Source organism: Stenella coeruleoalba, assembly GCF_951394435.1.
Source record: "Stenella coeruleoalba genome assembly, chromosome: 16".
NCBI lineage: Eukaryota > Metazoa > Chordata > Mammalia > Artiodactyla > Delphinidae > Stenella > Stenella coeruleoalba.
In genome coordinates, this window is record NC_137162.1 from 9228636 (window position 1) to 9253328 (window position 24693).

The following is a 24693-nucleotide window of genomic DNA, read 5'->3' on the forward strand; positions in this document are numbered from 1 at the left end:
ATCCCTTATTTCCAATGTCAAGGTGATTAGCTCTGTGTCTAGATGGCCGAGTGGACCCAAAGCAGACATCAGCCTCACAGCATTTATGGGCCCACTGAGGCAGCAACACTGAGGCGTCAAGTTCAAAGTCCAAAGTCCGAGTGAGATCTGTCAGGCTTGTCTGTAGGTGGTGACAAGGCTGTGGCTGGCAGGCCACACAGGGGCCACTGCCCTGCGCACGGCAGACCTGCTGCCCAGACAGTGCATCCCGGTTCCCTGCAGGGGCTACTGCCCCGGACTCAAGAACCAAACCCTGGGCCACCTGCATTCCTAGGCCATGACCTCCATTCAGAGACCTCGTGACAGAACTAGCCTCTCTTGCCTCTGGCTTGCACTGTGGCATATGGAGAAAAAGGGCTTCAAGTCACTTTCAGTTTGGTTCTTTGCTCCAATTCACCAGCTACATGCCTGACAGCTTGTCAAAAAGCTCATACTAATTCTTAGCAGAGAGACAAGGTGATTTAAGGAAGCAAGAAATGTAAAAATGCTGTAAAAGGGATTCAGAATGTCAGAAGGAAACGACTCCCCCAGAGATGGACACCTAGGTTATTTGAGACCAACCTGCGCAGACGACACTGGCGTCCTCACTGTGTCTACAGTTGTGTGTGTTCCAGGGGTTGTGAGGGCAGCTCCACAGGTAGCTCTCGTGCCCTGAGCAGCCCACGTCATCCAGGACGATCGGCCCTGAGCCCTGACCATACCGGGCATTTCCTGGGGCCGACATGGCCCAGCCACAGCCAAGCTGCCTGCAAACCACGTTGGCGTCGTTGGTGTCCCAGCTGTCATCACACACGGTGCCCCAGGAGCCTTGGTACAGGACCTCCAGCCGGCCCCGACACCTGTCGCTTCCATTCACTAGCCTCAGGGCCAATCCTGAACCAGTTCCTGGAAGGAGACGGGAAAATGCACTCTCCTGTGTCTTCCGGAGGAACAGGTCCGGAGGACCGAACGCGATTCAGAATCCTTCCAGGGAAAGACTTCTGAGTTCAAGGTAATGTTTTCCTTCCGGAGGACCTGACTGAGCCCGGTCATCATCATTTATCCCCACGGGGCTGTTTGATAGAACCCTTGGCAGTGGACAGAGGAACGCACATTTTCTGATGGGTTCCCCACAAGGCCCAGCATTTCAGTGGCTGATCCCAGCCTTGGGAAGGAGGTGGGAAGAGGGGAAGCCCACAGCCTGAATCCCCAGGGACCACTGGGATGAACTTGAGCCGCTGCAGCAGGAGCCCAGCAGAGACAGCTTCCCAGACCCCGCCAAGGAACCAACTTCGGATGTTCACTCCCACATGGGAACCCACTCCATCAGGCCCAAGGTTATTTTGAAGACTACTTTTCTGCTGAGCACTCACTCATGTCATTTTTTTTTTTCATGTCATTTTTTAACCCCATAATTGTGCTGACTCTTGACCAAGCCGTGCACCCACTGAAAATCATCAGAGCCCATGGACTTCATTACGAAGAAGGCATCTATAGGTAGCAGGCTGTTCAGAGTCTTTCCAGGGCTTGTCAGCTGAAGAGCTAGAAAAAAAAGACTATCTCCCCTCCCGGGATGTACACCTGAGGCTGACAACTGTCCCTTGGCAGGAAGAAAGCTGACAGTGAAGTCCGTAAACATGAGACAATAGGGGTAAGAAAAGTGCAGGGGAAAAGCTGTACTGGAACTTCTGGATCCAGCTCTACCTCAAGACCGTCCTACCTCTGACCTATGGAAGCCATTGCGGCCCCCCAGTCCCACCCCGAACTCAAGAGAGTGTGAGTTGGGATCCTGCCACTTGGCAACCAAAGCACTCTGAGTAATGTATGCCACAACTGGGAGGTGAAGGTTCTCCACAACTCTGGCACGCGAAAGGAACCCTCCACATTAGATGAGGTGCTGAGCTCAGAGGCTCAAACCAAGAGTCAGGAATAGCACCCAGGCCTGATGTGTGGAGTATCTACAGGATCCAAGTGATGCTTACCATTGGCAGGAGCTGTGGGCGTCCCCGAGCCTGAAGGGAAAGCACAGCAGGATTAGAGAGAAGGTGTCTACAGTCAGGGTTGCTCTAGTGACCTGTCACTCACATCAGGGAATGTGGGGTCTGAGACTCTCCACTGCCTGGGGGAGGAATAGGTCTTTTCTGAGAGCCGGCCGTGAGCCGGACCATGCCCTCCAATGTCCAAGGCATGGCGATGAGGCGCCCCGCTCCACAGGAGCAATTAGCACGCTCTCCTGACTGAGTGCTCTCTGGGGATAGTATCCCTTTTGGACTCCGCGGGGGGGCGGGGGTGGGACCCGAAACAGCCCCCGTTCTCCCTGCACACATAACTCTCGGTCTAGACAATGCTTTCAGGTAGAAATGACCCCAGAACAGGCCTCCCTGTCACCCAAAGCTCTGGGGAGACACTGTGTAGCCACAATGCCCTTAAATCGCTGAGTCAGACCCGAGGACCCTTGTGCTACGGCTCCTCTGGAAGCGTCTGCTCGCTCTAGAGTGACCAGGGCAGGTACTGAGAGGGGGCAAACGTCCACTCGCCCCGCCTGGGGCTCCTGGCTGGAGTCTGTGGAGGTGGGTGGGGACGGAGGGGACAGCCCGGAGTCAAGAGGCACAGGACTCACCTGGCAGGAGCGTGGACTGGGGCCTGGCACCTGGGAGAGAGAGAAGGCAGATCAGACACCTTGCACAGAAGGGGCACCACAGGGGCAAAGGGGGACGGCGCTGAGCAGGTGACACGCTCAGTCCATGCCTGAGCCCTGCCACGCAGGGTGGGACCTCTGCCATCCTCACCCCCCAAAGAGGCTCCTCCTGAGAGGTCCAGGCAGCCCAGCATCCCTTATTTCCTGTGTTAAGCTGATTAGCTCTGTGTCTAGATGACCGAGTGGACTCAAACCAGTCATCAGCCACACAGCATTTATGGGCCCACTGAGGCAGCAACACTGAGGCGTCAAGTTCAAAGTCCAAAACCCGTGTGAGATCTGTCAGGCTTGTCTGTAGGTGGTGACAAGGCTGTGGCCGGCAGGCCACAAAGGGGCCACTGCCCTGCGCACGGCAGACCTGCTGCCCAGACAGTGCATCCCAGTTCCCTGCAGGGGCTACCGTGCAGGACGCAGGAACCAATCCCTGGGCCACCTGCATTCCTAGGCCATGACCTCCATTCAGAGACCTCGTGACAGAACTAGCCTCTCTTGCCTCTGCCTTGCACTGTGGCTGGAGAAAAAGGGCTTCAAGTCACTTTCAGTTTGGTTCTTTGTTCCAAATCACCATCTACATGCCTGGTATCTGGTCAAAGAGCTCATACTAATTCTTAGCAGAGAGACAAGGTGATGTAAGGAAGCGAGAAGTATAGAAAATGCTTTGAGAGGGGATCAGAGTGAAAGAAGGAAACCACACCCCCAGAGAGGGACACCCAGCTTATGTGAGACCAACCTGAGCAGACGACACCGGCGTCCTCGCCGTGTCCACAGTTGTTTGTGTTCCAGCCATTGTGAGGGCAGCTCCACAGGTAGCTCTCATGCCCTGAGCAGCCCACGTCGTCCAGGACGATCGGCCCTGAGCCCTGACCGTACCGGGCACTTCCAGGGGCCGACGTGGCCCAGCCACAGCCCAGCTGCCTGCAGACCACGTTGGCGTCGTTGGTGTCCCAGCTGTCATCACACACTGTGCCCCAGGAGCCTCGGTACAGGACCTCGACCCGGCCTTCACACCTGTCACCTCCATTCACCAGCCTCAGGGCCAATCCTGATTCAGTTCCTGGAAGGACACGGGAAAATGCACTCTCCTGTGTCTTCCGGAGGAACAGGTCCTGAGGACCAAACGCGATTCAGAATCCTTCCAGGGAAAGACTTCTGAGTTCACGGTAATGTTTTCCTTCCGGAGGACCTCACTGAGCCCGGTCATCATCATTTATCCCCACGGGGCTGTTTGATAGAACCCTTGGCAGTGGACAGAGGAACGCATGTTCTCTGATGGGTTCCCCACAAGGCCCAGCAATTCAGTGGCTGATCCCAGCCTTGGGAAGGAGGTGGGAAGAGGGGAAGCCCACAGCCTGAATCCCCAGGGACCACTGGGATGAACTTGAGCCCCTGTAGCAGGAGCCCAGCAGAGACAGCTTCCCAGACCCCGCCAAGGAGCCACCTTCAGATGTTCACTCCCACATGGGAACCCACTCCATCAGGCCCAAGGTTATTCTAGACACTACTTTTCTGCTGAGCACTCACTCATGTCATTTTTTAACCCCAAAATTGTGCTGACCCTTGACCAAGCCGTGCACCCACTGAAAATCATCAGAGCCCATGGACTTCATTACGAAGAAGGCATCTATAGGTAGCAGGCTGTTCAGAGTCTTTCCAGGGCTTGTCAGCTGAAGAGCTAGAAAAAAAAGACTATCTCCCCTCCTGGGATGTACACCTGAGGCTGACAACTGTCCCTTGGCAGGAAGAAAGCTGACAGTGAAGTCCGTAAACATGAGACAACAGGGGTAAGAAAAGTGCAGGGGAAAAGCTGTACTGGAACTTCTGGATCCAGCTCTACCTGAAGACCATCCTACCACTGATCTATGGAAGCCATTGCGGCCCCCAGTCCCACCCCCAACTCAAGGCAGTGTGAGTTGGGATCCTGTCACTTGGCAACCAAAGCATTCTGAGTAATGTATGCCACAACTGGGAGGTGAAGGTTCTCCACAACTCGGGCACACGAAAGGAACCCCCCACATTAGATGAGGCGGTGAGCTCAGAGGCTCAAACCAAGAGTCAGGAATTGCACCCAGGCCTGATGAGTGGAGTGTCTGCAGGATCCAAGTGATGCTTACCGACGGCAGGAGTTGTGGACGTCCACCAGCCTGAAGGGAAAGCACAGCAGGATTAGAGAGAAGGTGTCTACAGTCAGGGTTGCTCTAGTGACCTGTCACTCACATCAGGGAATGTGGAGTCTGAGACTCTCCACTGCCTGGGGGAGGAATAGGTCTTTTTTGAGAGCCGGCCGTGAGCCGGACCATGCCCTCCAATGTCCAAGGCATGGCGATGAGGCGCCCCGCTCCACAGGAGCAATTAGCACGCTCTCCTGACTGAGTGCTCTCTGGGGATAGTATCCCTTTTGGACTCCGCGGGGGGGGGGGTGGGACCCGAAACAGCCCCCGTTCTCCCTGCACACATAACTCTCGGTCTAGACAATGCTTTCAGGCAGAAATGACCCCAGAACAGGCCTCCCTGTCACCCAAAGCTCTGGGGAGACACTGTGTAGCCACAATGCCCTTAAATCGCTGAGTCAGACCCGAGGACCCTTGTGCTATGGCTCCTCTGGAAGCGTCTGCTCGCTCTAGAGTGACCAGGGCAGGTACTGAGAGGGGGCAAACGTCCACTCGCCCCGCCTGGGGCTCCTGGCTGGAGTCTGTGGAGGTGGGTGGGGAGGGAGGGGACAGCCCGGAGTCAAGAGGCACGGGACTCACCTGGCAGGAGCGTGGACTGGGGCCTGGCACCTGGGAGAGAGAGAAGGCAGATCAGACACCTTGCACAGAAGGGGCACCACAGGGGCAAAGGGGGACGGCGCTGACCGGGTGACACGCTCAGTCCATGCCTGAGCCCTGCCACGCGGGGTGGTACCGCTGCCATCCTCACCCCCCAAAGAGGCTCCTCCTGAGAGGTCCAGGCAGCCCAGCATCCCTTATTTCCAATGTCAAGGTGATTAGCTCTGTGTCTAGATGGCCGAGTGGACCCAAACCAGTCATCAGCCACACAGCATTTATGGGCCCACTGAGGCAGCAACACTGAGGCGTCTAGTTCAAAGTCCAAAGTCCGAGTGAGATCTGTCAGGCTTGTCTGTAGGTGGTGACAAGGCTGTGGCTGGCAGGCCACACAGGGGCCACTGCCCTGCGCACGGCAGACCTGCTGCCCAGACAGTGCATCCCGGTTCCCTGCAGGGGCTACCGTGCAGGACGCAGGAACCAATCCCTGGGCCACCTGCATTCCTAGGCCATGACCTCCATTCAGAGACCTCGTGACAGAACTAGCCTCTCTTGCCTCTGGCTTGCACTGTGGCATATGGAGAAAAAGGGCTTCAAGTCACTTTCAGTTTGGTTCTTTGCTCCAATTCACCAGCTACATGCCTGACAGCTTGTCAAAAAGCTCATACTAATTCTTAGCAGAGAGACAAGGTGATGTAAGGAAGCAAGAAATGTAAAAATGCTGTAAAAGGGATTCAGAATGTCAGAAGGAAACGACTCCCCCAGAGATGGACACCTAGGTTATTTGAGACCAACCTGCGCAGACGACACTGGCGTCCTCACTGTGTCTACAGTTGTGTGTGTTCCAGGGGTTGTGAGGGCAGCTCCACAGGTAGCTCTCGTGTCCCGAGCAGCCGACGTCATCCAGGACGATCGGCCCTGAGCCCTGACCGTACCGGGCATTTCCTGGGGCCGACATGGCCCAGCCACAGCCCAGCTGCCTGCAGACTACGTCGGCGTCGTTGGTGTCCCAGCTGTCATCACACACGGTGCCCCAGGAGCCTCGGTACAGGACCTCGACCCGGCCTTCACACCTGTCACCTCCATTCACCAGCCTCAGGGCCAATCCTGATTCAGTTCCTGGAAGGAGACGGGAAAATGCACTCTCCTGTGTCTTCCGGAGGAACAGGTCCGGAGGACCGAACGCGATTCAGAATCCTTCCAGGGAAAGACTTCTGAGTTCACGGTAATGTTTTCCTTCCGGAGGACCTGACTGAGCCCGGTCATCATCACATATCCCCACGGGGCTCTTTGATAGAACCCTTGGCAGTGGACAGAGGAACGCATGTTCTCTGATGGGTTCCCCACAAGGCCCAGCAATTCAGTGGCTGATCCCAGCCTTGGGAAGGAGGTGGGAAGAGGGGAAGCCCACAGCCTGAATCCCCAGGGACCACTGGGATGAACTTGAGCCCCTGTAGCAGGAGCCCAGCAGAGACAGCTTCCCAGACCCCTTCAAGGAGCCACCTTCAGATCTTCACTCCCACATGGGAACCCACTCCATCAGACCCAAGGATATTCTGAAGACTACTTTTCTGCTGAGCACTCACTCATGTCATTTTTTAACCCCAAAATTGTGCTGACTCTTGACCAAGCCGTGCACCCACTGAAAATCATCAGAGCCCACGGACTTCATTACGGAGAAGGCATCTATAGGTAGCAGGCTGTTCAGAGTCTTTCCAGGGCTTGTCAGCTGAAGAGCTAGAAGAAAAAGACTATCTCCCCTCCTGGGATGTACACCTGAGGCTGACAACTGTCCCTTGGCAGGAAGAAAGCTGACAGTGAAGTCCGTAAACATGAGACAATAGGGGTAAGAAAAGTGCAGGGGAAAAGCTGTACTGGAACTTCTGGATCCAGCTCTACCTGAAGACCGTCCTACCACTGACCTATGGAAGCCATTGCGGCCCCCAGTCCCACCCCCAACTCAAGGCAGTGTGAGCTGGGATCCTGTCACTTGGCAACCAAAGCATTCTGAGTAATGTATGCCACAACTGGGAGGTGAAGGTTCTCCACAACTCTGGCACGCGAAAGGAACCCCCCACATTAGATGAGGCGGTGAGCTCACAGGCTCACACCAAGAGTCAGGAATTGCACCCAGGCCTGATGAGTGGAGTGTCTGCAGGATCCAAGTGATGCTTACCGACGGCAGGAGTTGTGGACGTCCACCAGCCTGAAGGGAAAGCACAGCAGGATTAGAGAGAAGGTGTCTACAGTCAGGGTTGCTCTAGTGACCTGTCACTCACATCAGGGAATGTGGAGTCTGAGACTCTCCACTGCCTGGGGGAGGAATAGGTCTTTTTTGAGAGCCGGCCGTGAGCCGGACCATGCCCTCCAATGTCCAAGGCATGGCGATGAGGCGCCCCGCTCCACAGGAGCAATTAGCAGGCTCTCCTGCCTGAGTGCTCTCTGGGGATAGTATCCCTTTTGGACTCCGCGGGGGTGGGTGGGACCCGAAACAGCCCCCGTTCTCCCTGCACACATAACTCTCGGTCTAGACAATGCTTTCAGGTAGAAATGACCCCAGAACAGGCCTCCCTGTCACCCAAAGCTCTGGGGAGACACTGTGTAGCCACAATGCCCTTAAATCGCTGAATCAGACCCGAGGACCCTTGTGCTATGGCTCCTCTGGAAGCGTCTGCTCGCTCTAGAGTGACCAGGGCAGGTACTGAGAGGGGGCAAACGTCCACTCGCCCCGCCTGGGGCTCCTGGCTGGAGTCTGTGGAGGTAAGTGGGGAGGGAGGGGACAGCCCGGAGTCAAGAGGCACGGGACTCACCTGGCAGGCGCGTGGACTGGGGCCTGGCAGCTGGGAGAGAGAGAAGGCAGATCAGACACCTTGCACAGAAGGGGCACCACAGGGGCAAAGGGGGACGGCGCTGAGCAGGTGACACGCTCAGTCCATGCCTGAGCCCTGCCACGCGGGGTGGGACCTCTGCCATCCTCACCCCCCAAAGAGGCTCCTCCTGAGAGGTCCAGGCAGCCCAGCATCCCTTATTTCCAATGTCAAGATGACTGATTAGCTCTGTGTCTAGATAACCGAGTGGACCCAAACCAGTCATCAGCCACACAGCATTTATGGGCCCACTGAGGCAGCAACACTGAGGCGTCTAGTTCAAAGTGCAAAATCCGTGTGAGATCTGTCAGGCTTGTCTGTAGGTGGTGACAAGGCTGTGGCCGGCAGGCCACACTGGGGCCACTGCCCTGTGCACGGCAGACCTGCTACCCAGACAGTGCATCCCAGTTCCGTGCAGGGGCTACCGTGCAGGACGCAGGAACCAATCCCTGGGCCACCTGCATTCCTAGGCCATGACCTCCATTCAGAGACCTCGTGACAGAACTAGCCTCTCTTGCCTCTGCCTTGCACTGTGGCTGGAGAAAAAGGGCTTCAAGTCACTTTCAGTTTGGTTCTTTGCTCCAATTCACCATCTACATGCCTGGCATCTTGTCAAAGAGCTCATACTAATTCTTAGCAGAGAGACAAGGTGATGTAAGGAAGCGAGAAGTATAGAAAATGCTTTGAGAGGGGATCAGAGTGTCAGAAGGAAACCACACCCCCAGAGAGGGACACCCAGCTTCTGTGAGACCAACCTGAGCAGACGACACCGGCGTCCTCGCCGTGTCCACAGTTGTGTGTGTTCCAGCCATTGTGAGGGCAGCTCCACAGGTAGCTCTCATGCCCTGAGCAGCCCACGTCGTCCAGGACGATCGGCCCTGAGCCCTGACCGTACCGGGCACTTCCAGGGGCCGACGTGGCCCAGCCACAGCCCAGCTGCCTGCAGACCACGTTGGCGTCGTTGGTGTCCCAGCTGTCATCACACACGGTGCCCCAGGAGCCTCGGTACAGGACCTCGACCCGGCCTTCACACCTGTCACCTCCATTCACCAGCCTCAGGGCCAATCCTGATTCAGTTCCTGGAAGGACACGGGAAAATGCACTCTCCTGTGTCTTCCGGAGGAACAGGTCCTGAGGACCGAACGCGATTCAGAATCCTTCCAGAGAAAGACTTCTGAGTTCACGGTAATGTTTTCCTTCCGGAGGACCTCACTGAGCCCGGTCATCATCATTTATCCCCACGGGGCTGTTTGATAGAACCCTTGGCTGTGGATAGAGGAACGCATGTTCTCTGATGGGTTCCCCACAAGGCCCAGCAATTCAGTGGCTAATTCCAGCCTTGGGAAGGAGGTGGGAAGAGGGGAAGCCCACAGCCTGAATCCCCAGGGACCACTGGGATGAACTTGAGCCCCTGTAGCAGGAGCCCAGCAGAGACAGCTTCCCAGACCCCGCCAAGGAGCCACCTTCAGATCTTCACTCCCACATGGGAACCCACTCCATCAGGCCCAAGGTTATTTTGAAGACTACTTTTCTGCTGAGCACTCACTCATGTCATTTTTTTTTTTCATGTCATTTTTTAACCCCATAATTGTGCTGACTCTTGACCAAGCCGTGCACCCACTGAAAATCATCAGAGCCCATGGACTTCATTACGAAGAAGGCATCTATAGGTAGCAGGCTGTTCAGAGTCTTTCCAGGGCTTGTCAGCTGAAGAGCTAGAAAAAAAAGACTATCTCCCCTCCCGGGATGTACACCTGAGGCTGACAACTGTCCCTTGGCAGGAAGAAAGCTGACAGTGAAGTCCGTAAACATGAGACAATAGGGGTAAGAAAAGTACAGGGGAAAAGCTGTACTGGAACTTCTGGATCCAGCTCTACCTGAAGACCGTCCTACCTCTGACCTATGGAAGCCATTGCGGCCCCCCAGTCCCACCCCGAACTCAAGAGAGTGTGAGTTGGGATCCTGCCACTTGGCAACCAAAGCACTCTGAGTAATGTATGCCACAACTGGGAGGTGAAGGTTCTCCACAACTCTGGCACGCGAAAGGAACCCTCCACATTAGATGAGGTGCTGAGCTCAGAGGCTCAAACCAAGAGTCAGGAATTGCACCCAGGCCTCATGAGTGGAGTGTTTTGCAGGATCCAAGTGAGGCTTACCTTCGGTAGGAGCTGTGGGCGTCCACCAGCCTGAAGGGAAAGCACAGCAGGATTAGAGAGAAGGTGTCTACAGTCAGGGTTGCTCTAGTGACCTGTCACTCACATCAGGGAATGTGGGGTCTGAGACTCTCCACTGCCTGGGGGAGGAATAGGTTTTTTCTGAGAGCCGGCCGTGAGCCGGACCATGCCCTCCAAAGTCCAAGGCATGGCGATGAGGCGCCCCGCTCCACAGGAGCAATTAGCACGCTCTCCTGACTGAGTGCTCTCGGGGGAAAGTATCCCTTTTGGACTCCGCGGGGGTGGGGGGTGGGACCCGAAGCAGCCCAGTTCTCCCTGCACACATAACTCTCGGTCTAGACAATGCTTTCAGGCAGAAATGACCCCAGAACAGGCCTCCCTGTCACCCAAAGCTCTGGGGAGACACTGTGTAGCCACAATGCCCTTAAATCGCTGAGTCAGACCCGAGGACCCTTGTGCTATGGCTCCTCTGGAAGCGTCTGCTCGCTCTAGAGTGACCAGGGCAGGTACTGAGAGGGGGCAAACGTCCACTCGCCCCGCCTGGGGCTCCTGGCTGGAGTCTGTGGAGGTGGGTGGGGACGGAGGGGACAGCCCGGAGTCAAGAGGCACAGGACTCACCTGGCAGGAGCGTGGACTGGGGCCTGGCACCTGGGAGAGAGAGAAGGCAGATCAGACACCTTGCGCAGAAGGGGCACCACAGGGGCAAAGGGGACGGCGCTGAGCAGGTGACACGCTCAGTCCATGCCTGAGCCCTGCCACGCGGGGTGGGACCTCTGCCATCCTCACCCCCCAAAGAGGCTCCTCCTGAGAGGTCCAGGCAGCCCAGCATCCCTTATTTCCTGTGTTAAGCTGATTAGGTCTGTGTCTAGATGACCGAGTGGACCCAAACCAGTCATCAGCCACACAGCATTTATGGGCCCACTGAGGCAGCAACACTGAGGCGTCAAGTTCAAAGTCCAAAACCCGTGTGAGATCTGTCAGGCTTGTCTGTAGGTGGTGACAAGGCTGTGGCCGGCAGGCCACACACGGGCCACTGCCCTGCGCACGGCAGACCTGCTGCCCAGACAGTGCATCCCAGTTCCCTGCAGGGGCTACCGTGCAGGACGCAGGAACCAATCCCTGGGCCACCTGCATTCCTAGGCCATGACCTCCATTCAGAGACCTCGTGACAGAACTAGTCTCTCTTGCCTCTGCCTTGCACTGTGGCTGGAGAAAAAGGGCTTCAAGTCACTTTCAGTTTGGTTCTTTGCTCCAATTCACCATCTACATGCCTGGCATCTTGTCAAAGAGCTCATACTAATTCTTAGCAGAGAGACAAGGTGATGTAAGGAAGCAAGAAATGTAGAAAAAGCTTTGAGAGGGGATCAGAGTGTCAGAAGGAAACCACACCCCCAGAGAGGGACACCCAGCTTCTGTGAGACCAACCTGAGCAGACGACACCGGCGTCCTCGCCGTGTCCACAGTTGTGTGTGTTCCAGCCATTGTGAGGGCAGCTCCACAGGTAGCTCTCATGCCCTGAGCAGCCCACGTTATCCAGGACGATCGGCCCTGAGCCCTGACCGTACCGGGCACTTCCAGGGGCCGACGTGGCCCAGCCACAGCCCAGCTGCCTGCAGACTACGTCGGCGTCGTTGGTGTCCCAGCTGTCATCACACACGGTGCCCCAGGAGCCTCGGTACAGGACCTCGACCCGGCCCTCACACCTGTCACCTCCATTCACCAGCCTCAGGGCCAATCCTGATTCAGTTCCTGGAAGGAGACGGGAAAATGCACTCTCCTGTGTCTTCCGGAGGAACAGGTCCTGAGGACCGAACGCGATTCAGAATCCTTCCAGGGAAAGACTTCTGAGTTCACGGTAATGTTTTCCTTCCGGAGGACCTGACTGAGCCCGGTCATCATCACATATCCCCACGGGGCTCTTTGATAGAACCCTTGGCTGTGGACAGAGGAACGCACATTTTCTGATGGGTTCCCCACAAGGCCCAGCAATTCAGTGGCTGATCCCAGCCTTGGGAAGGAGGTGGGAAGAGGGGAAGCCCACAGCCTGAATCCCCAGGGACCACTGGGATGAACTTGAGCCCCTGTAGAAGGAGCCCAGCAGAGACAGCTTCCCTACCCCGCCAAGGAACCAACTTCGGATGTTCACTCCCACATGGGAACCCACTCCATCAGTCCCAAGGTTATTCTGAAGACTACTTTTCTGCTGAGCACTCACTCATGTCATTTTTTAACCCCAAAATTGTGCTGACTCTTGACCAAGCCGTGCACCCACTGAAAATCATCAGAGCCCATGGACTTCATTACGAAGAAGGCATCTATAGGTAGCAGGCTGTTCAGAGTCTTTCCAGGGCTTGTCAGCTGAAGAGCTAGAAAAAAAAGACTATCTCCCCTCCCGGGATGTACACCTGAGGCTGACAACTGTCCCTTGGCAGGAAGAAAGCTGACAGTGAAGTCCGTAAACATGAGACAATAGGGGTAAGAAAAGTACAGGGGAAAAGCTGTACTGGAACTTCTGGATCCAGCTCTACCTGAAGACCGTCCTACCTCTGACCTATGGAAGCCATTGCGGCCCCCCAGTCCCACCCCGAACTCAAGAGAGTGTGAGTTGGGATCCTGCCACTTGGCAACCAAAGCACTCTGAGTAATGTATGCCACAACTGGGAGGTGAAGGTTCTCCACAACTCTGGCACGCGAAAGGAACCCTCCACATTAGATGAGGTGCTGAGCTCAGAGGCTCAAACCAAGAGTCAGGAATTGCACCCAGGCCTCATGAGTGGAGTGTTTTGCAGGATCCAAGTGAGGCTTACCTTCGGTAGGAGCTGTGGGCGTCCACCAGCCTGAAGGGAAAGCACAGCAGGATTAGAGAGAAGGTGTCTACAGTCAGGGTTGCTCTAGTGACCTGTCACTCACATCAGGGAATGTGGGGTCTGAGACTCTCCACTGCCTGGGGGAGGAATAGGTTTTTTCTGAGAGCCGGCCGTGAGCCGGACCATGCCCTCCAAAGTCCAAGGCATGGCGATGAGGCGCCCCGCTCCACAGGAGCAATTAGCACGCTCTCCTGACTGAGTGCTCTCGGGGGAAAGTATCCCTTTTGGACTCCGCGGGGGTGGGGGGTGGGACCCGAAGCAGCCCAGTTCTCCCTGCACACATAACTCTCGGTCTAGACAATGCTTTCAGGTAGAAATGACCCCAGAACAGGCCTCCCTGTCACCCAAAGCTCTGGGGAGACACTGTGTAGCCACAATGCCCTTAAATCGCTGAGTCAGACCCGAGGACCCTTGTGCTATGGCTCCTCTGGAAGCGTCTGCTCGCTCTAGAGTGACCAGGGCAGGTACTGAGAGGGGGCAAACGTCCACTCGCCCCGCCTGGGGCTCCTGGCTGGAGTCTGTGGAGGTGGGTGGGGACGGAGGGGACAGCCCGGAGTCAAGAGGCACAGGACTCACCTGGCAGGAGCGTGGACTGGGGCCTGGCACCTGGGAGAGAGAGAAGGCAGATCAGACACCTTGCGCAGAAGGGGCACCACAGGGGCAAAGGGGACGGCGCTGAGCAGGTGACACGCTCAGTCCATGCCTGAGCCCTGCCACGCGGGGTGGGACCTCTGCCATCCTCACCCCCCAAAGAGGCTCCTCCTGAGAGGTCCAGGCAGCCCAGCATCCCTTATTTCCTGTGTTAAGCTGATTAGGTCTGTGTCTAGATGACCGAGTGGACCCAAACCAGTCATCAGCCACACAGCATTTATGGGCCCACTGAGGCAGCAACACTGAGGCGTCAAGTTCAAAGTCCAAAACCCGTGTGAGATCTGTCAGGCTTGTCTGTAGGTGGTGACAAGGCTGTGGCCGGCAGGCCACACACGGGCCACTGCCCTGCGCACGGCAGACCTGCTGCCCAGACAGTGCATCCCAGTTCCCTGCAGGGGCTACCGTGCAGGACGCAGGAACCAATCCCTGGGCCACCTGCATTCCTAGGCCATGACCTCCATTCAGAGACCTCGTGACAGAACTAGTCTCTCTTGCCTCTGCCTTGCACTGTGGCTGGAGAAAAAGGGCTTCAAGTCACTTTCAGTTTGGTTCTTTGCTCCAATTCACCATCTACATGCCTGGCATCTTGTCAAAGAGCTCATACTAATTCTTAGCAGAGAGACAAGGTGATGTAAGGAAGCAAGAAATGTAGAAAAAGCTTTGAGAGGGGATCAGAGTGTCAGAAGGAAACCACACCCCCAGAGAGGGACACCCAGCTTCTGTGAGACCAACCTGAGCAGACGACACCGGCGTCCTCGCCGTGTCCACAGTTGTGTGTGTTCCAGCCATTGTGAGGGCAGCTCCACAGGTAGCTCTCATGCCCTGAGCAGCCCACGTTATCCAGGACGATCGGCCCTGAGCCCTGACCGTACCGGGCACTTCCAGGGGCCGACGTGGCCCAGCCACAGCCCAGCTGCCTGCAGACTACGTCGGCGTCGTTGGTGTCCCAGCTGTCATCACACACGGTGCCCCAGGAGCCTCGGTACAGGACCTCGACCCGGCCCTCACACCTGTCACCTCCATTCACCAGCCTCAGGGCCAATCCTGATTCAGTTCCTGGAAGGAGACGGGAAAATGCACTCTCCTGTGTCTTCCGGAGGAACAGGTCCTGAGGACCGAACGCGATTCAGAATCCTTCCAGGGAAAGACTTCTGAGTTCACGGTAATGTTTTCCTTCCGGAGGACCTGACTGAGCCCGGTCATCATCACATATCCCCACGGGGCTCTTTGATAGAACCCTTGGCTGTGGACAGAGGAACGCACATTTTCTGATGGGTTCCCCACAAGGCCCAGCAATTCAGTGGCTGATCCCAGCCTTGGGAAGGAGGTGGGAAGAGGGGAAGCCCACAGCCTGAATCCCCAGGGACCACTGGGATGAACTTGAGCCCCTGTAGAAGGAGCCCAGCAGAGACAGCTTCCCTACCCCGCCAAGGAACCAACTTCGGATGTTCACTCCCACATGGGAACCCACTCCATCAGTCCCAAGGTTATTCTGAAGACTACTTTTCTGCTGAGCACTCACTCATGTCATTTTTTAACCCCAAAATTGTGCTGACTCTTGACCAAGCCGTGCACCCACTGAAAATCATCAGAGCCCATGGACTTCATTACGAAGAAGGCATCTATAGGTAGCAGGCTGTTCAGAGTCTTTCCAGGGCTTGTCAGCTGAAGAGCTAGAAAAAAAAGACTATCTCCCCTCCCGGGATGTACACCTGAGGCTGACAACTGTCCCTTGGCAGGAAGAAAGCTGACAGTGAAGTCCGTAAACATGAGACAATAGGGGTAAGAAAAGTACAGGGGAAAAGCTGTACTGGAACTTCTGGATCCAGCTCTACCTGAAGACCGTCCTACCTCTGACCTATGGAAGCCATTGCGGCCCCCCAGTCCCACCCCGAACTCAAGAGAGTGTGAGTTGGGATCCTGCCACTTGGCAACCAAAGCACTCTGAGTAATGTATGCCACAACTGGGAGGTGAAGGTTCTCCACAACTCTGGCACGCGAAAGGAACCCTCCACATTAGATGAGGTGCTGAGCTCAGAGGCTCAAACCAAGAGTCAGGAATTGCACCCAGGCCTCATGAGTGGAGTGTTTTGCAGGATCCAAGTGAGGCTTACCTTCGGTAGGAGCTGTGGGCGTCCACCAGCCTGAAGGGAAAGCACAGCAGGATTAGAGAGAAGGTGTCTACAGTCAGGGTTGCTCTAGTGACCTGTCACTCACATCAGGGAATGTGGGGTCTGAGACTCTCCACTGCCTGGGGGAGGAATAGGTTTTTTCTGAGAGCCGGCCGTGAGCCGGACCATGCCCTCCAAAGTCCAAGGCATGGCGATGAGGCGCCCCGCTCCACAGGAGCAATTAGCACGCTCTCCTGACTGAGTGCTCTCGGGGGATAGTATCCCTTTTGGACTCCGCGGTGGGGGTGGGACCCGAAACAGCCCAGTTCTCCCTGCACACATAACTCTCGGTCTAGACAATGCTTTCAGGCAGAAATGACCCCAGAACAGGCCTCCCTGTCACCCAAAGCTCTGGGGAGACACTGTGTAGCCACAATGCCCTTAAATCGCTGAGTCAGACCCGAGGACCCTTGTGCTATGGCTCCTCTGGAAGCGTCTGCTCGCTCTAGAGTGACCAGGGCAGGTACTGAGAGGGGGCAAACGTCCACTCGCCCCGCCTGGGGCTCCTGGCTGGAGTCTGTGGAGGTGGGTGGGGACGGAGGGGACAGCCCGGAGTCAAGAGGCACAGGACTCACCTGGCAGGAGCGTGGACTGGGGCCTGGCACCTGGGAGAGAGAGAAGGCAGATCAGACACCTTGCGCAGAAGGGGCACCACAGGGGCAAAGGGGACGGCGCTGAGCAGGTGACACGCTCAGTCCATGCCTGAGCCCTGCCACGCGGGGTGGGACCTCTGCCATCCTCACCCCCCAAAGAGGCTCCTCCTGAGAGGTCCAGGCAGCCCAGCATCCCTTATTTCCTGTGTTAAGCTGATTAGGTCTGTGTCTAGATGACCGAGTGGACCCAAACCAGTCATCAGCCACACAGCATTTATGGGCCCACTGAGGCAGCAACACTGAGGCGTCAAGTTCAAAGTCCAAAACCCGTGTGAGATCTGTCAGGCTTGTCTGTAGGTGGTGACAAGGCTGTGGCCGGCAGGCCACACACGGGCCACTGCCCTGCGCACGGCAGACCTGCTGCCCAGACAGTGCATCCCAGTTCCCTGCAGGGGCTACCGTGCAGGACGCAGGAACCAATCCCTGGGCCACCTGCATTCCTAGGCCATGACCTCCATTCAGAGACCTCGTGACAGAACTAGTCTCTCTTGCCTCTGCCTTGCACTGTGGCTGGAGAAAAAGGGCTTCAAGTCACTTTCAGTTTGGTTCTTTGCTCCAATTCACCATCTACATGCCTGGCATCTTGTCAAAGAGCTCATACTAATTCTTAGCAGAGAGACAAGGTGATGTAAGGAAGCAAGAAATGTAGAAAAAGCTTTGAGAGGGGATCAGAGTGTCAGAAGGAAACCACACCCCCAGAGAGGGACACCCAGCTTCTGTGAGACCAACCTGAGCAGACGACACCGGCGTCCTCGCCGTGTCCACAGTTGTGTGTGTTCCAGCCATTGTGAGGGCAGCTCCACAGGTAGCTCTCATGCCCTGAGCAGCCCACGTTATCCAGGACGATCGGCCCTGAGCCCTGACCGTACCGGGCACTTCCAGGGGCCGACGTGGCCCAGCCACAGCCCAGCTGCCTGCAGACTACGTCGGCGTCGTTGGTGTCCCAGCTGTCATCACACACGGTGCCCCAGGAGCCTCGGTACAGGACCTCGACCCGGCCCTCACACCTGTCACCTCCATTCACCAGCCTCAGGGCCAATCCTGATTCAGTTCCTGGAAGGAGACGGGAAAATGCACTCTCCTGTGTCTTCCGGAGGAACAGGTCCTGAGGACCGAACGCGATTCAGAATCCTTCCAGGGAAAGACTTCTGAGTTCACGGTAATGTTTTCCTTCCGGAGGACCTGACTGAGCCCGGTCATCATCACATATCCCCACGGGGCTCTTTGATAGAACCCTTGGCTGTGGACAGAGGAACGCACATTTTCTGATGGGTTCCCCACAAGGCCCAGCAATTCAGTGGCTGATCCCAGCCTTGGGAAGGAGGTGGGAAGAGGGGAAGCCCACAGCCTGAATCCCCAGGGACCACTGGGATGAACTTGAGCCCCTGTAGAAGGAGCCCAGCAGAGACAGCTTCCCTACCCCGCCAAGGAACCAACTTCGGATGTTCACTCCCACATGGGAACCCACTCCATCAGTCCCAAGGTTATTCTGAAGACTACTTTTCTGCTGAGCACTCACTCATGTCATTTTTTAACCCCAAAATTGTGCTGACTCTTGACCAAGCCGTGCACCCACTGAAAATCATCAGAGCCCATGGACTTCATTACGAAGAAGGCATCTATAGGTAGCAGGCTGTTCAGAGTCTTTCCAGGGCTTGTCAGCTGAAGAGCTAGAAAAAAAAGACTATCTCCCCTCCCGGGATGTACACCTGAGGCTGACAACTGTCCCTTGGCAGGAAGAAAGCTGACAGTGAAGTCCGTAAACATGAGACAATAGGGGTAAGAAAAGTACAGGGGAAAAGCTGTACTGGAACTTCTGGATCCAGCTCTACCTGAAGACCGTCCTACCTCTGACCTATGGAAGCCATTGCGGCCCCCCAGTCCCACCCCGAACTCAAGAGAGTGTGAGTTGGGATCCTGCCACTTGGCAACCAAAGCACTCTGAGTAATGTATGCCACAACTGGGAGGTGAAGGTTCTCCACAACTCTGGCACGCGAAAGGAACCCTCCACATTAGATGAGGTGCTGAGCTCAGAGGCTCAAACCAAGAGTCAGGAATTGCACCCAGGCCTCATGAGTGGAGTGTTTTGCAGGATCCAAGTGAGGCTTACCTTCGGTAGGAGCTGTGGGCGTCCACCAGCCTGAAGGGAAAGCACAGCAGGATTAGAGAGAAGGTGTCTACAGTCAGGGTTGCTCTAGTGACCTGTCACTCACATCAGGGAATGTGGGGTCTGAGACTCTCCACTGCCTGGGGGAGGAATAGGTTTTTTCTGAGAGCCGGCCGTGAGCCGGACCATGCCCTCCAAAGTCCAAGGCATGGCGATGAGGCGCCCCGCTCCACAGGAGCAATTAGCACGCTCTCCTGACTGAGTGCTCTCGGGGGAAAGTATCCCTTTTGGACTCCGCGGGGGTGGGGGGTGGGACCCGAAGCAGCCCAGTTCTCCCTGCACACATAACTCTCGGTCTAGACAATGCTTTCAGGTAGAAATGACCCCAGAACAGGCCTCCCTGTCACCCAAAGCTCTGGGGAGACACTGTGTAGCCACAATGCCCTTAAATCGCTGAGTCAGACCCGAGGACCCTTGTGCTATGGCTCCTCTGGAAGCGTCTGCTCGCTCTAGAGTGACCAGGGCAGGTACTGAGAGGGGGCAAACGTCCACTCGCCCCGCCTGGGGCTCCTGGCTGGAGTCTGTGGAGGTGGGTGGGGACGGAGGGGACAGCCCGGAGTCAAGAGGCACAGGACTCACCTGGCAGGAGCGTGGACTGGGGCCTGGCACCTGGGAGAGAGAGAAGGCAGATCAGACACCTTGCGCAGAAGGGGCACCACAGGGGCAAAGGGGACGGCGCTGAGCAGGTGACACGCTCAGTCCATGCCTGAGCCCTGCCACGCGGGGTGGGACCTCTGCCATCCTCACCCCCCAAAGAGGCTCCTCCTGAGAGGTCCAGGCAGCCCAGCATCCCTTATTTCCTGTGTTAAGCTGATTAGGTCTGTGTCTAGATGACCGAGTGGACCCAAACCAGTCATCAGCCACACAGCATTTATGGGCCCACTGAGGCAGCAACACTGAGGCGTCAAGTTCAAAGTCCAAAACCCGTGTGAGATCTGTCAGGCTTGTCTGTAGGTGGTGACAAGGCTGTGGCCGGCAGGCCACACACGGGCCACTGCCCTGCGCACGGCAGACCTGCTGCCCAGACAGTGCATCCCAGTTCCCTGCAGGGGCTACCGTGCAGGACGCAGGAACCAATCCCTGGGCCACCTGCATTCCTAGGCCATGACCTCCATTCAGAGACCTCGTGACAGAACTAGTCTCTCTTGCCTCTGCCTTGCACTGTGGCTGGAGAAAAAGGGCTTCAAGTCACTTTCAGTTTGGTTCTTTGCTCCAATTCACCATCTACATGCCTGGCATCTTGTCAAAGAGCTCATACTAATTCTTAGCAGAGAGACAAGGTGATGTAAGGAAGCAAGAAATGTAGAAAAAGCTTTGAGAGGGGATCAGAGTGTCAGAAGGAAACCACACCCCCAGAGAGGGACACCCAGCTTCTGTGAGACCAACCTGAGCAGACGACACCGGCGTCCTCGCCGTGTCCACAGTTGTGTGTGTTCCAGCCATTGTGAGGGCAGCTCCACAGGTAGCTCTCATGCCCTGAGCAGCCCACGTTATCCAGGACGATCGGCCCTGAGCCCTGACCGTACCGGGCACTTCCAGGGGCCGACGTGGCCCAGCCACAGCCCAGCTGCCTGCAGACTACGTCGGCGTCGTTGGTGTCCCAGCTGTCATCACACACGGTGCCCCAGGAGCCTCGGTACAGGACCTCGACCCGGCCCTCACACCTGTCACCTCCATTCACCAGCCTCAGGGCCAATCCTGATTCAGTTCCTGGAAGGAGACGGGAAAATGCACTCTCCTGTGTCTTCCGGAGGAACAGGTCCTGAGGACCGAACGCGATTCAGAATCCTTCCAGGGAAAGACTTCTGAGTTCACGGTAATGTTTTCCTTCCGGAGGACCTGACTGAGCCCGGTCATCATCACATATCCCCACGGGGCTCTTTGATAGAACCCTTGGCTGTGGACAGAGGAACGCACATTTTCTGATGGGTTCCCCACAAGGCCCAGCAATTCAGTGGCTGATCCCAGCCTTGGGAAGGAGGTGGGAAGAGGGGAAGCCCACAGCCTGAATCCCCAGGGACCACTGGGATGAACTTGAGCCCCTGTAGAAGGAGCCCAGCAGAGACAGCTTCCCTACCCCGCCAAGGAACCAACTTCGGATGTTCACTCCCACATGGGAACCCACTCCATCAGTCCCAAGGTTATTCTGAAGACTACTTTTCTGCTGAGCACTCACTCATGTCATTTTTTAACCCCAAAATTGTGCTGACTCTTGACCAAGCCGTGCACCCACTGAAAATCATCAGAGCCCATGGACTTCATTACGAAGAAGGCATCTATAGGTAGCAGGCTGTTCAGAGTCTTTCCAGGGCTTGTCAGCTGAAGAGCTAGAAAAAAAAGACTATCTCCCCTCCCGGGATGTACACCTGAGGCTGACAACTGTCCCTTGGCAGGAAGAAAGCTGACAGTGAAGTCCGTAAACATGAGACAATAGGGGTAAGAAAAGTACAGGGGAAAAGCTGTACTGGAACTTCTGGATCCAGCTCTACCTGAAGACCGTCCTACCTCTGACCTATGGAAGCCATTGCGGCCCCCCAGTCCCACCCCGAACTCAAGAGAGTGTGAGTTGGGATCCTGCCACTTGGCAACCAAAGCACTCTGAGTAATGTATGCCACAACTGGGAGGTGAAGGTTCTCCACAACTCTGGCACGCGAAAGGAACCCTCCACATTAGATGAGGTGCTGAGCTCAGAGGCTCAAACCAAGAGTCAGGAATTGCACCCAGGCCTCATGAGTGGAGTGTTTTGCAGGATCCAAGTGAGGCTTACCTTCGGTAGGAGCTGTGGGCGTCCACCAGCCTGAAGGGAAAGCACAGCAGGATTAGAGAGAAGGTGTCTACAGTCAGGGTTGCTCTAGTGACCTGTCACTCACATCAGGGAATGTGGGGTCTGAGACTCTCCACTGCCTGGGGGAGGAATAGGTTTTTTCTGAGAGCCGGCCGTGAGCCGGACCATGCCCTCCAAAGTCCAAGGCATGGCGATGAGGCGCCCCGCTCCACAGGAGCAATTAGCACGCTCTCCTGACTGAGTGCTCTCGGGGGAAAGTATCCCTTTTGGACTCCGCGGGGGTGGGGGGTGGGACCCGAAGCAGCCCAGTTCTCCCTGCACACATAACTCTCGGTCTAGACAATGCTTTCAGGTAGAAATGACCCCAGAACAGGCCTCCCTGTCACCCAAAGCTCTGGGGAGACACTGTGTAGCCACAATGCCCTTAAATCGCTGAGTCAGACCCGAGGACCCTTGTGCTATGGCTCCTCTGGAAGCGTCTGCTCGCTCTAGAGTGACCAGGGCAGGTACTGAGAGGGGGCAAACGTCCACTCGCCCCGCCTGGGGCTCCTGGCTGGAGTCTGTGGAGGTGGGTGGGGACGGAGGGGACAGCCTGGAGTCAAGAGGCACAGGACTCACCTGGCAGGAGCGTGGACTGGGGCCTGGCACCTGGGAGAGAGAGAAGGCAGATCAGACACCTTGCACAGAAGGGGCACCACAGGGGCAAAGGGGGACGGCGCTGAGCAGGTGACACGCTCAGTCCATGCCTGAGCCCTGCCACGTGGGGTGGGACCTCTGCCATCCTCACCCCCCAAAGAGGCTCCTCCTGAGAGGTCCAGGCAGCCCAGCATCCCTTATTTCCTGTGTTAAGCTGATTAGCTCTGTGTCTAGATGACCGAGTGGACCCAAACCAGTCATCAGCCACACAGCATTTATGGGCCCACTGAGGCAGCAACACTGAGGCGTCAAGTTCAAAGTCCAAAACCCGTGTGAGATCTGTCAGGCTTGTCTGTAGGTGGTGACAAGGCTGTGGCCGGCAGGCCACACACGGGCCACTGCCCTGCGCACGGCAGACCTGCTGCCCAGACAGTGCATCCCAGTTCCCTGCAGGGGCTACCGTGCAGGACGCAGGAACCAATCCCTGGGCCACCTGCATTCCTAGGCCATGACCTCCATTCAGAGACCTCGTGACAGAACTAGTCTCTCTTGCCTCTGCCTTGCACTGTGGCTGGAGAAAAAGGGCTTCAAGTCACTTTCAGTTTGGTTCTTTGCTCCAATTCACCATCTACATGCCTGGCATCTTGTCAAAGAGCTCATACTAATTCTTAGCAGAGAGACAAGGTGATGTAAGGAAGCAAGAAATGTAGAAAAAGCTTTGAGAGGGGATCAGAGTGTCAGAAGGAAACCACACCCCCAGAGAGGGACACCCAGCTTCTGTGAGACCAACCTGAGCAGACGACACCGGCGTCCTCGCCGTGTCCACAGTTGTGTGTGTTCCAGCCATTGTGAGGGCAGCTCCACAGGTAGCTCTCATGCCCTGAGCAGCCCACGTTATCCAGGACGATCGGCCCTGAGCCCTGACCGTACCGGGCACTTCCAGGGGCCGACGTGGCCCAGCCACAGCCCAGCTGCCTGCAGACTACGTCGGCGTCGTTGGTGTCCCAGCTGTCATCACACACGGTGCCCCAGGAGCCTCGGTACAGGACCTCGACCCGGCCCTCACACCTGTCACCTCCATTCACCAGCCTCAGGGCCAATCCTGATTCAGTTCCTGGAAGGAGACGGGAAAATGCACTCTCCTGTGTCTTCCGGAGGAACAGGTCCTGAGGACCGAACGCGATTCAGAATCCTTCCAGGGAAAGACTTCTGAGTTCACGGTAATGTTTTCCTTCCGGAGGACCTGACTGAGCCCGGTCATCATCACATATCCCCACGGGGCTCTTTGATAGAACCCTTGGCTGTGGACAGAGGAACGCACATTTTCTGATGGGTTCCCCACAAGGCCCAGCAATTCAGTGGCTGATCCCAGCCTTGGGAAGGAGGTGGGAAGAGGGGAAGCCCACAGCCTGAATCCCCAGGGACCACTGGGATGAACTTGAGCCCCTGTAGAAGGAGCCCAGCAGAGACAGCTTCCCTACCCCGCCAAGGAACCAACTTCGGATGTTCACTCCCACATGGGAACCCACTCCATCAGTCCCAAGGTTATTCTGAAGACTACTTTTCTGCTGAGCACTCACTCATGTCATTTTTTAACCCCAAAATTGTGCTGACTCTTGACCAAGCCGTGCACCCACTGAAAATCATCAGAGCCCATGGACTTCATTACGAAGAAGGCATCTATAGGTAGCAGGCTGTTCAGAGTCTTTCCAGGGCTTGTCAGCTGAAGAGCTAGAAAAAAAAGACTATCTCCCCTCCCGGGATGTACACCTGAGGCTGACAACTGTCCCTTGGCAGGAAGAAAGCTGACAGTGAAGTCCGTAAACATGAGACAATAGGGGTAAGAAAAGTACAGGGGAAAAGCTGTACTGGAACTTCTGGATCCAGCTCTACCTGAAGACCGTCCTACCTCTGACCTATGGAAGCCATTGCAGCCCCCCAGTCCCACCCCGAACTCAAGAGAGTGTGAGTTGGGATCCTGCCACTTGGCAACCAAAGCACTCTGAGTAATGTATGCCACAACTGGGAGGTGAAGGTTCTCCACAACTCTGGCACGCGAAAGGAACCCTCCACATTAGATGAGGTGCTGAGCTCAGAGGCTCAAACCAAGAGTCAGGAATTGCACCCAGGCCTCATGAGTGGAGTGTTTTGCAGGATCCAAGTGAGGCTTACCTTCGGTAGGAGCTGTGGGCGTCCACCAGCCTGAAGGGAAAGCACAGCAGGATTAGAGAGAAGGTGTCTA

At 56.2% G+C, this 24693-nt stretch overlaps 1 protein-coding gene across 1 annotated transcript in view; it reads right to left on the reverse strand.

Moving 5' to 3' along the window:
* Window positions 1–24693, reverse strand: part of DMBT1 (deleted in malignant brain tumors 1) — a gene marked incomplete at both ends in the record, with an annotated part of 89789 nt that overhangs the window by 18907 nt on the left and 46189 nt on the right. Inside the window, 12 exon segments of the mRNA XM_079900028.1 lie at window positions 585–958; window positions 3409–3771; window positions 3773–3822; window positions 6274–6625; window positions 9081–9452; window positions 11925–12268; window positions 13327–13356; window positions 13963–13992; window positions 14770–15121; window positions 17571–17948; window positions 20396–20739; window positions 23242–23593. Coding sequence (XP_079756154.1) covers window positions 585–958; window positions 3409–3771; window positions 3773–3822; window positions 6274–6625; window positions 9081–9452; window positions 11925–12268; window positions 13327–13356; window positions 13963–13992; window positions 14770–15121; window positions 17571–17948; window positions 20396–20739; window positions 23242–23593 — 3341 coding nt within the window.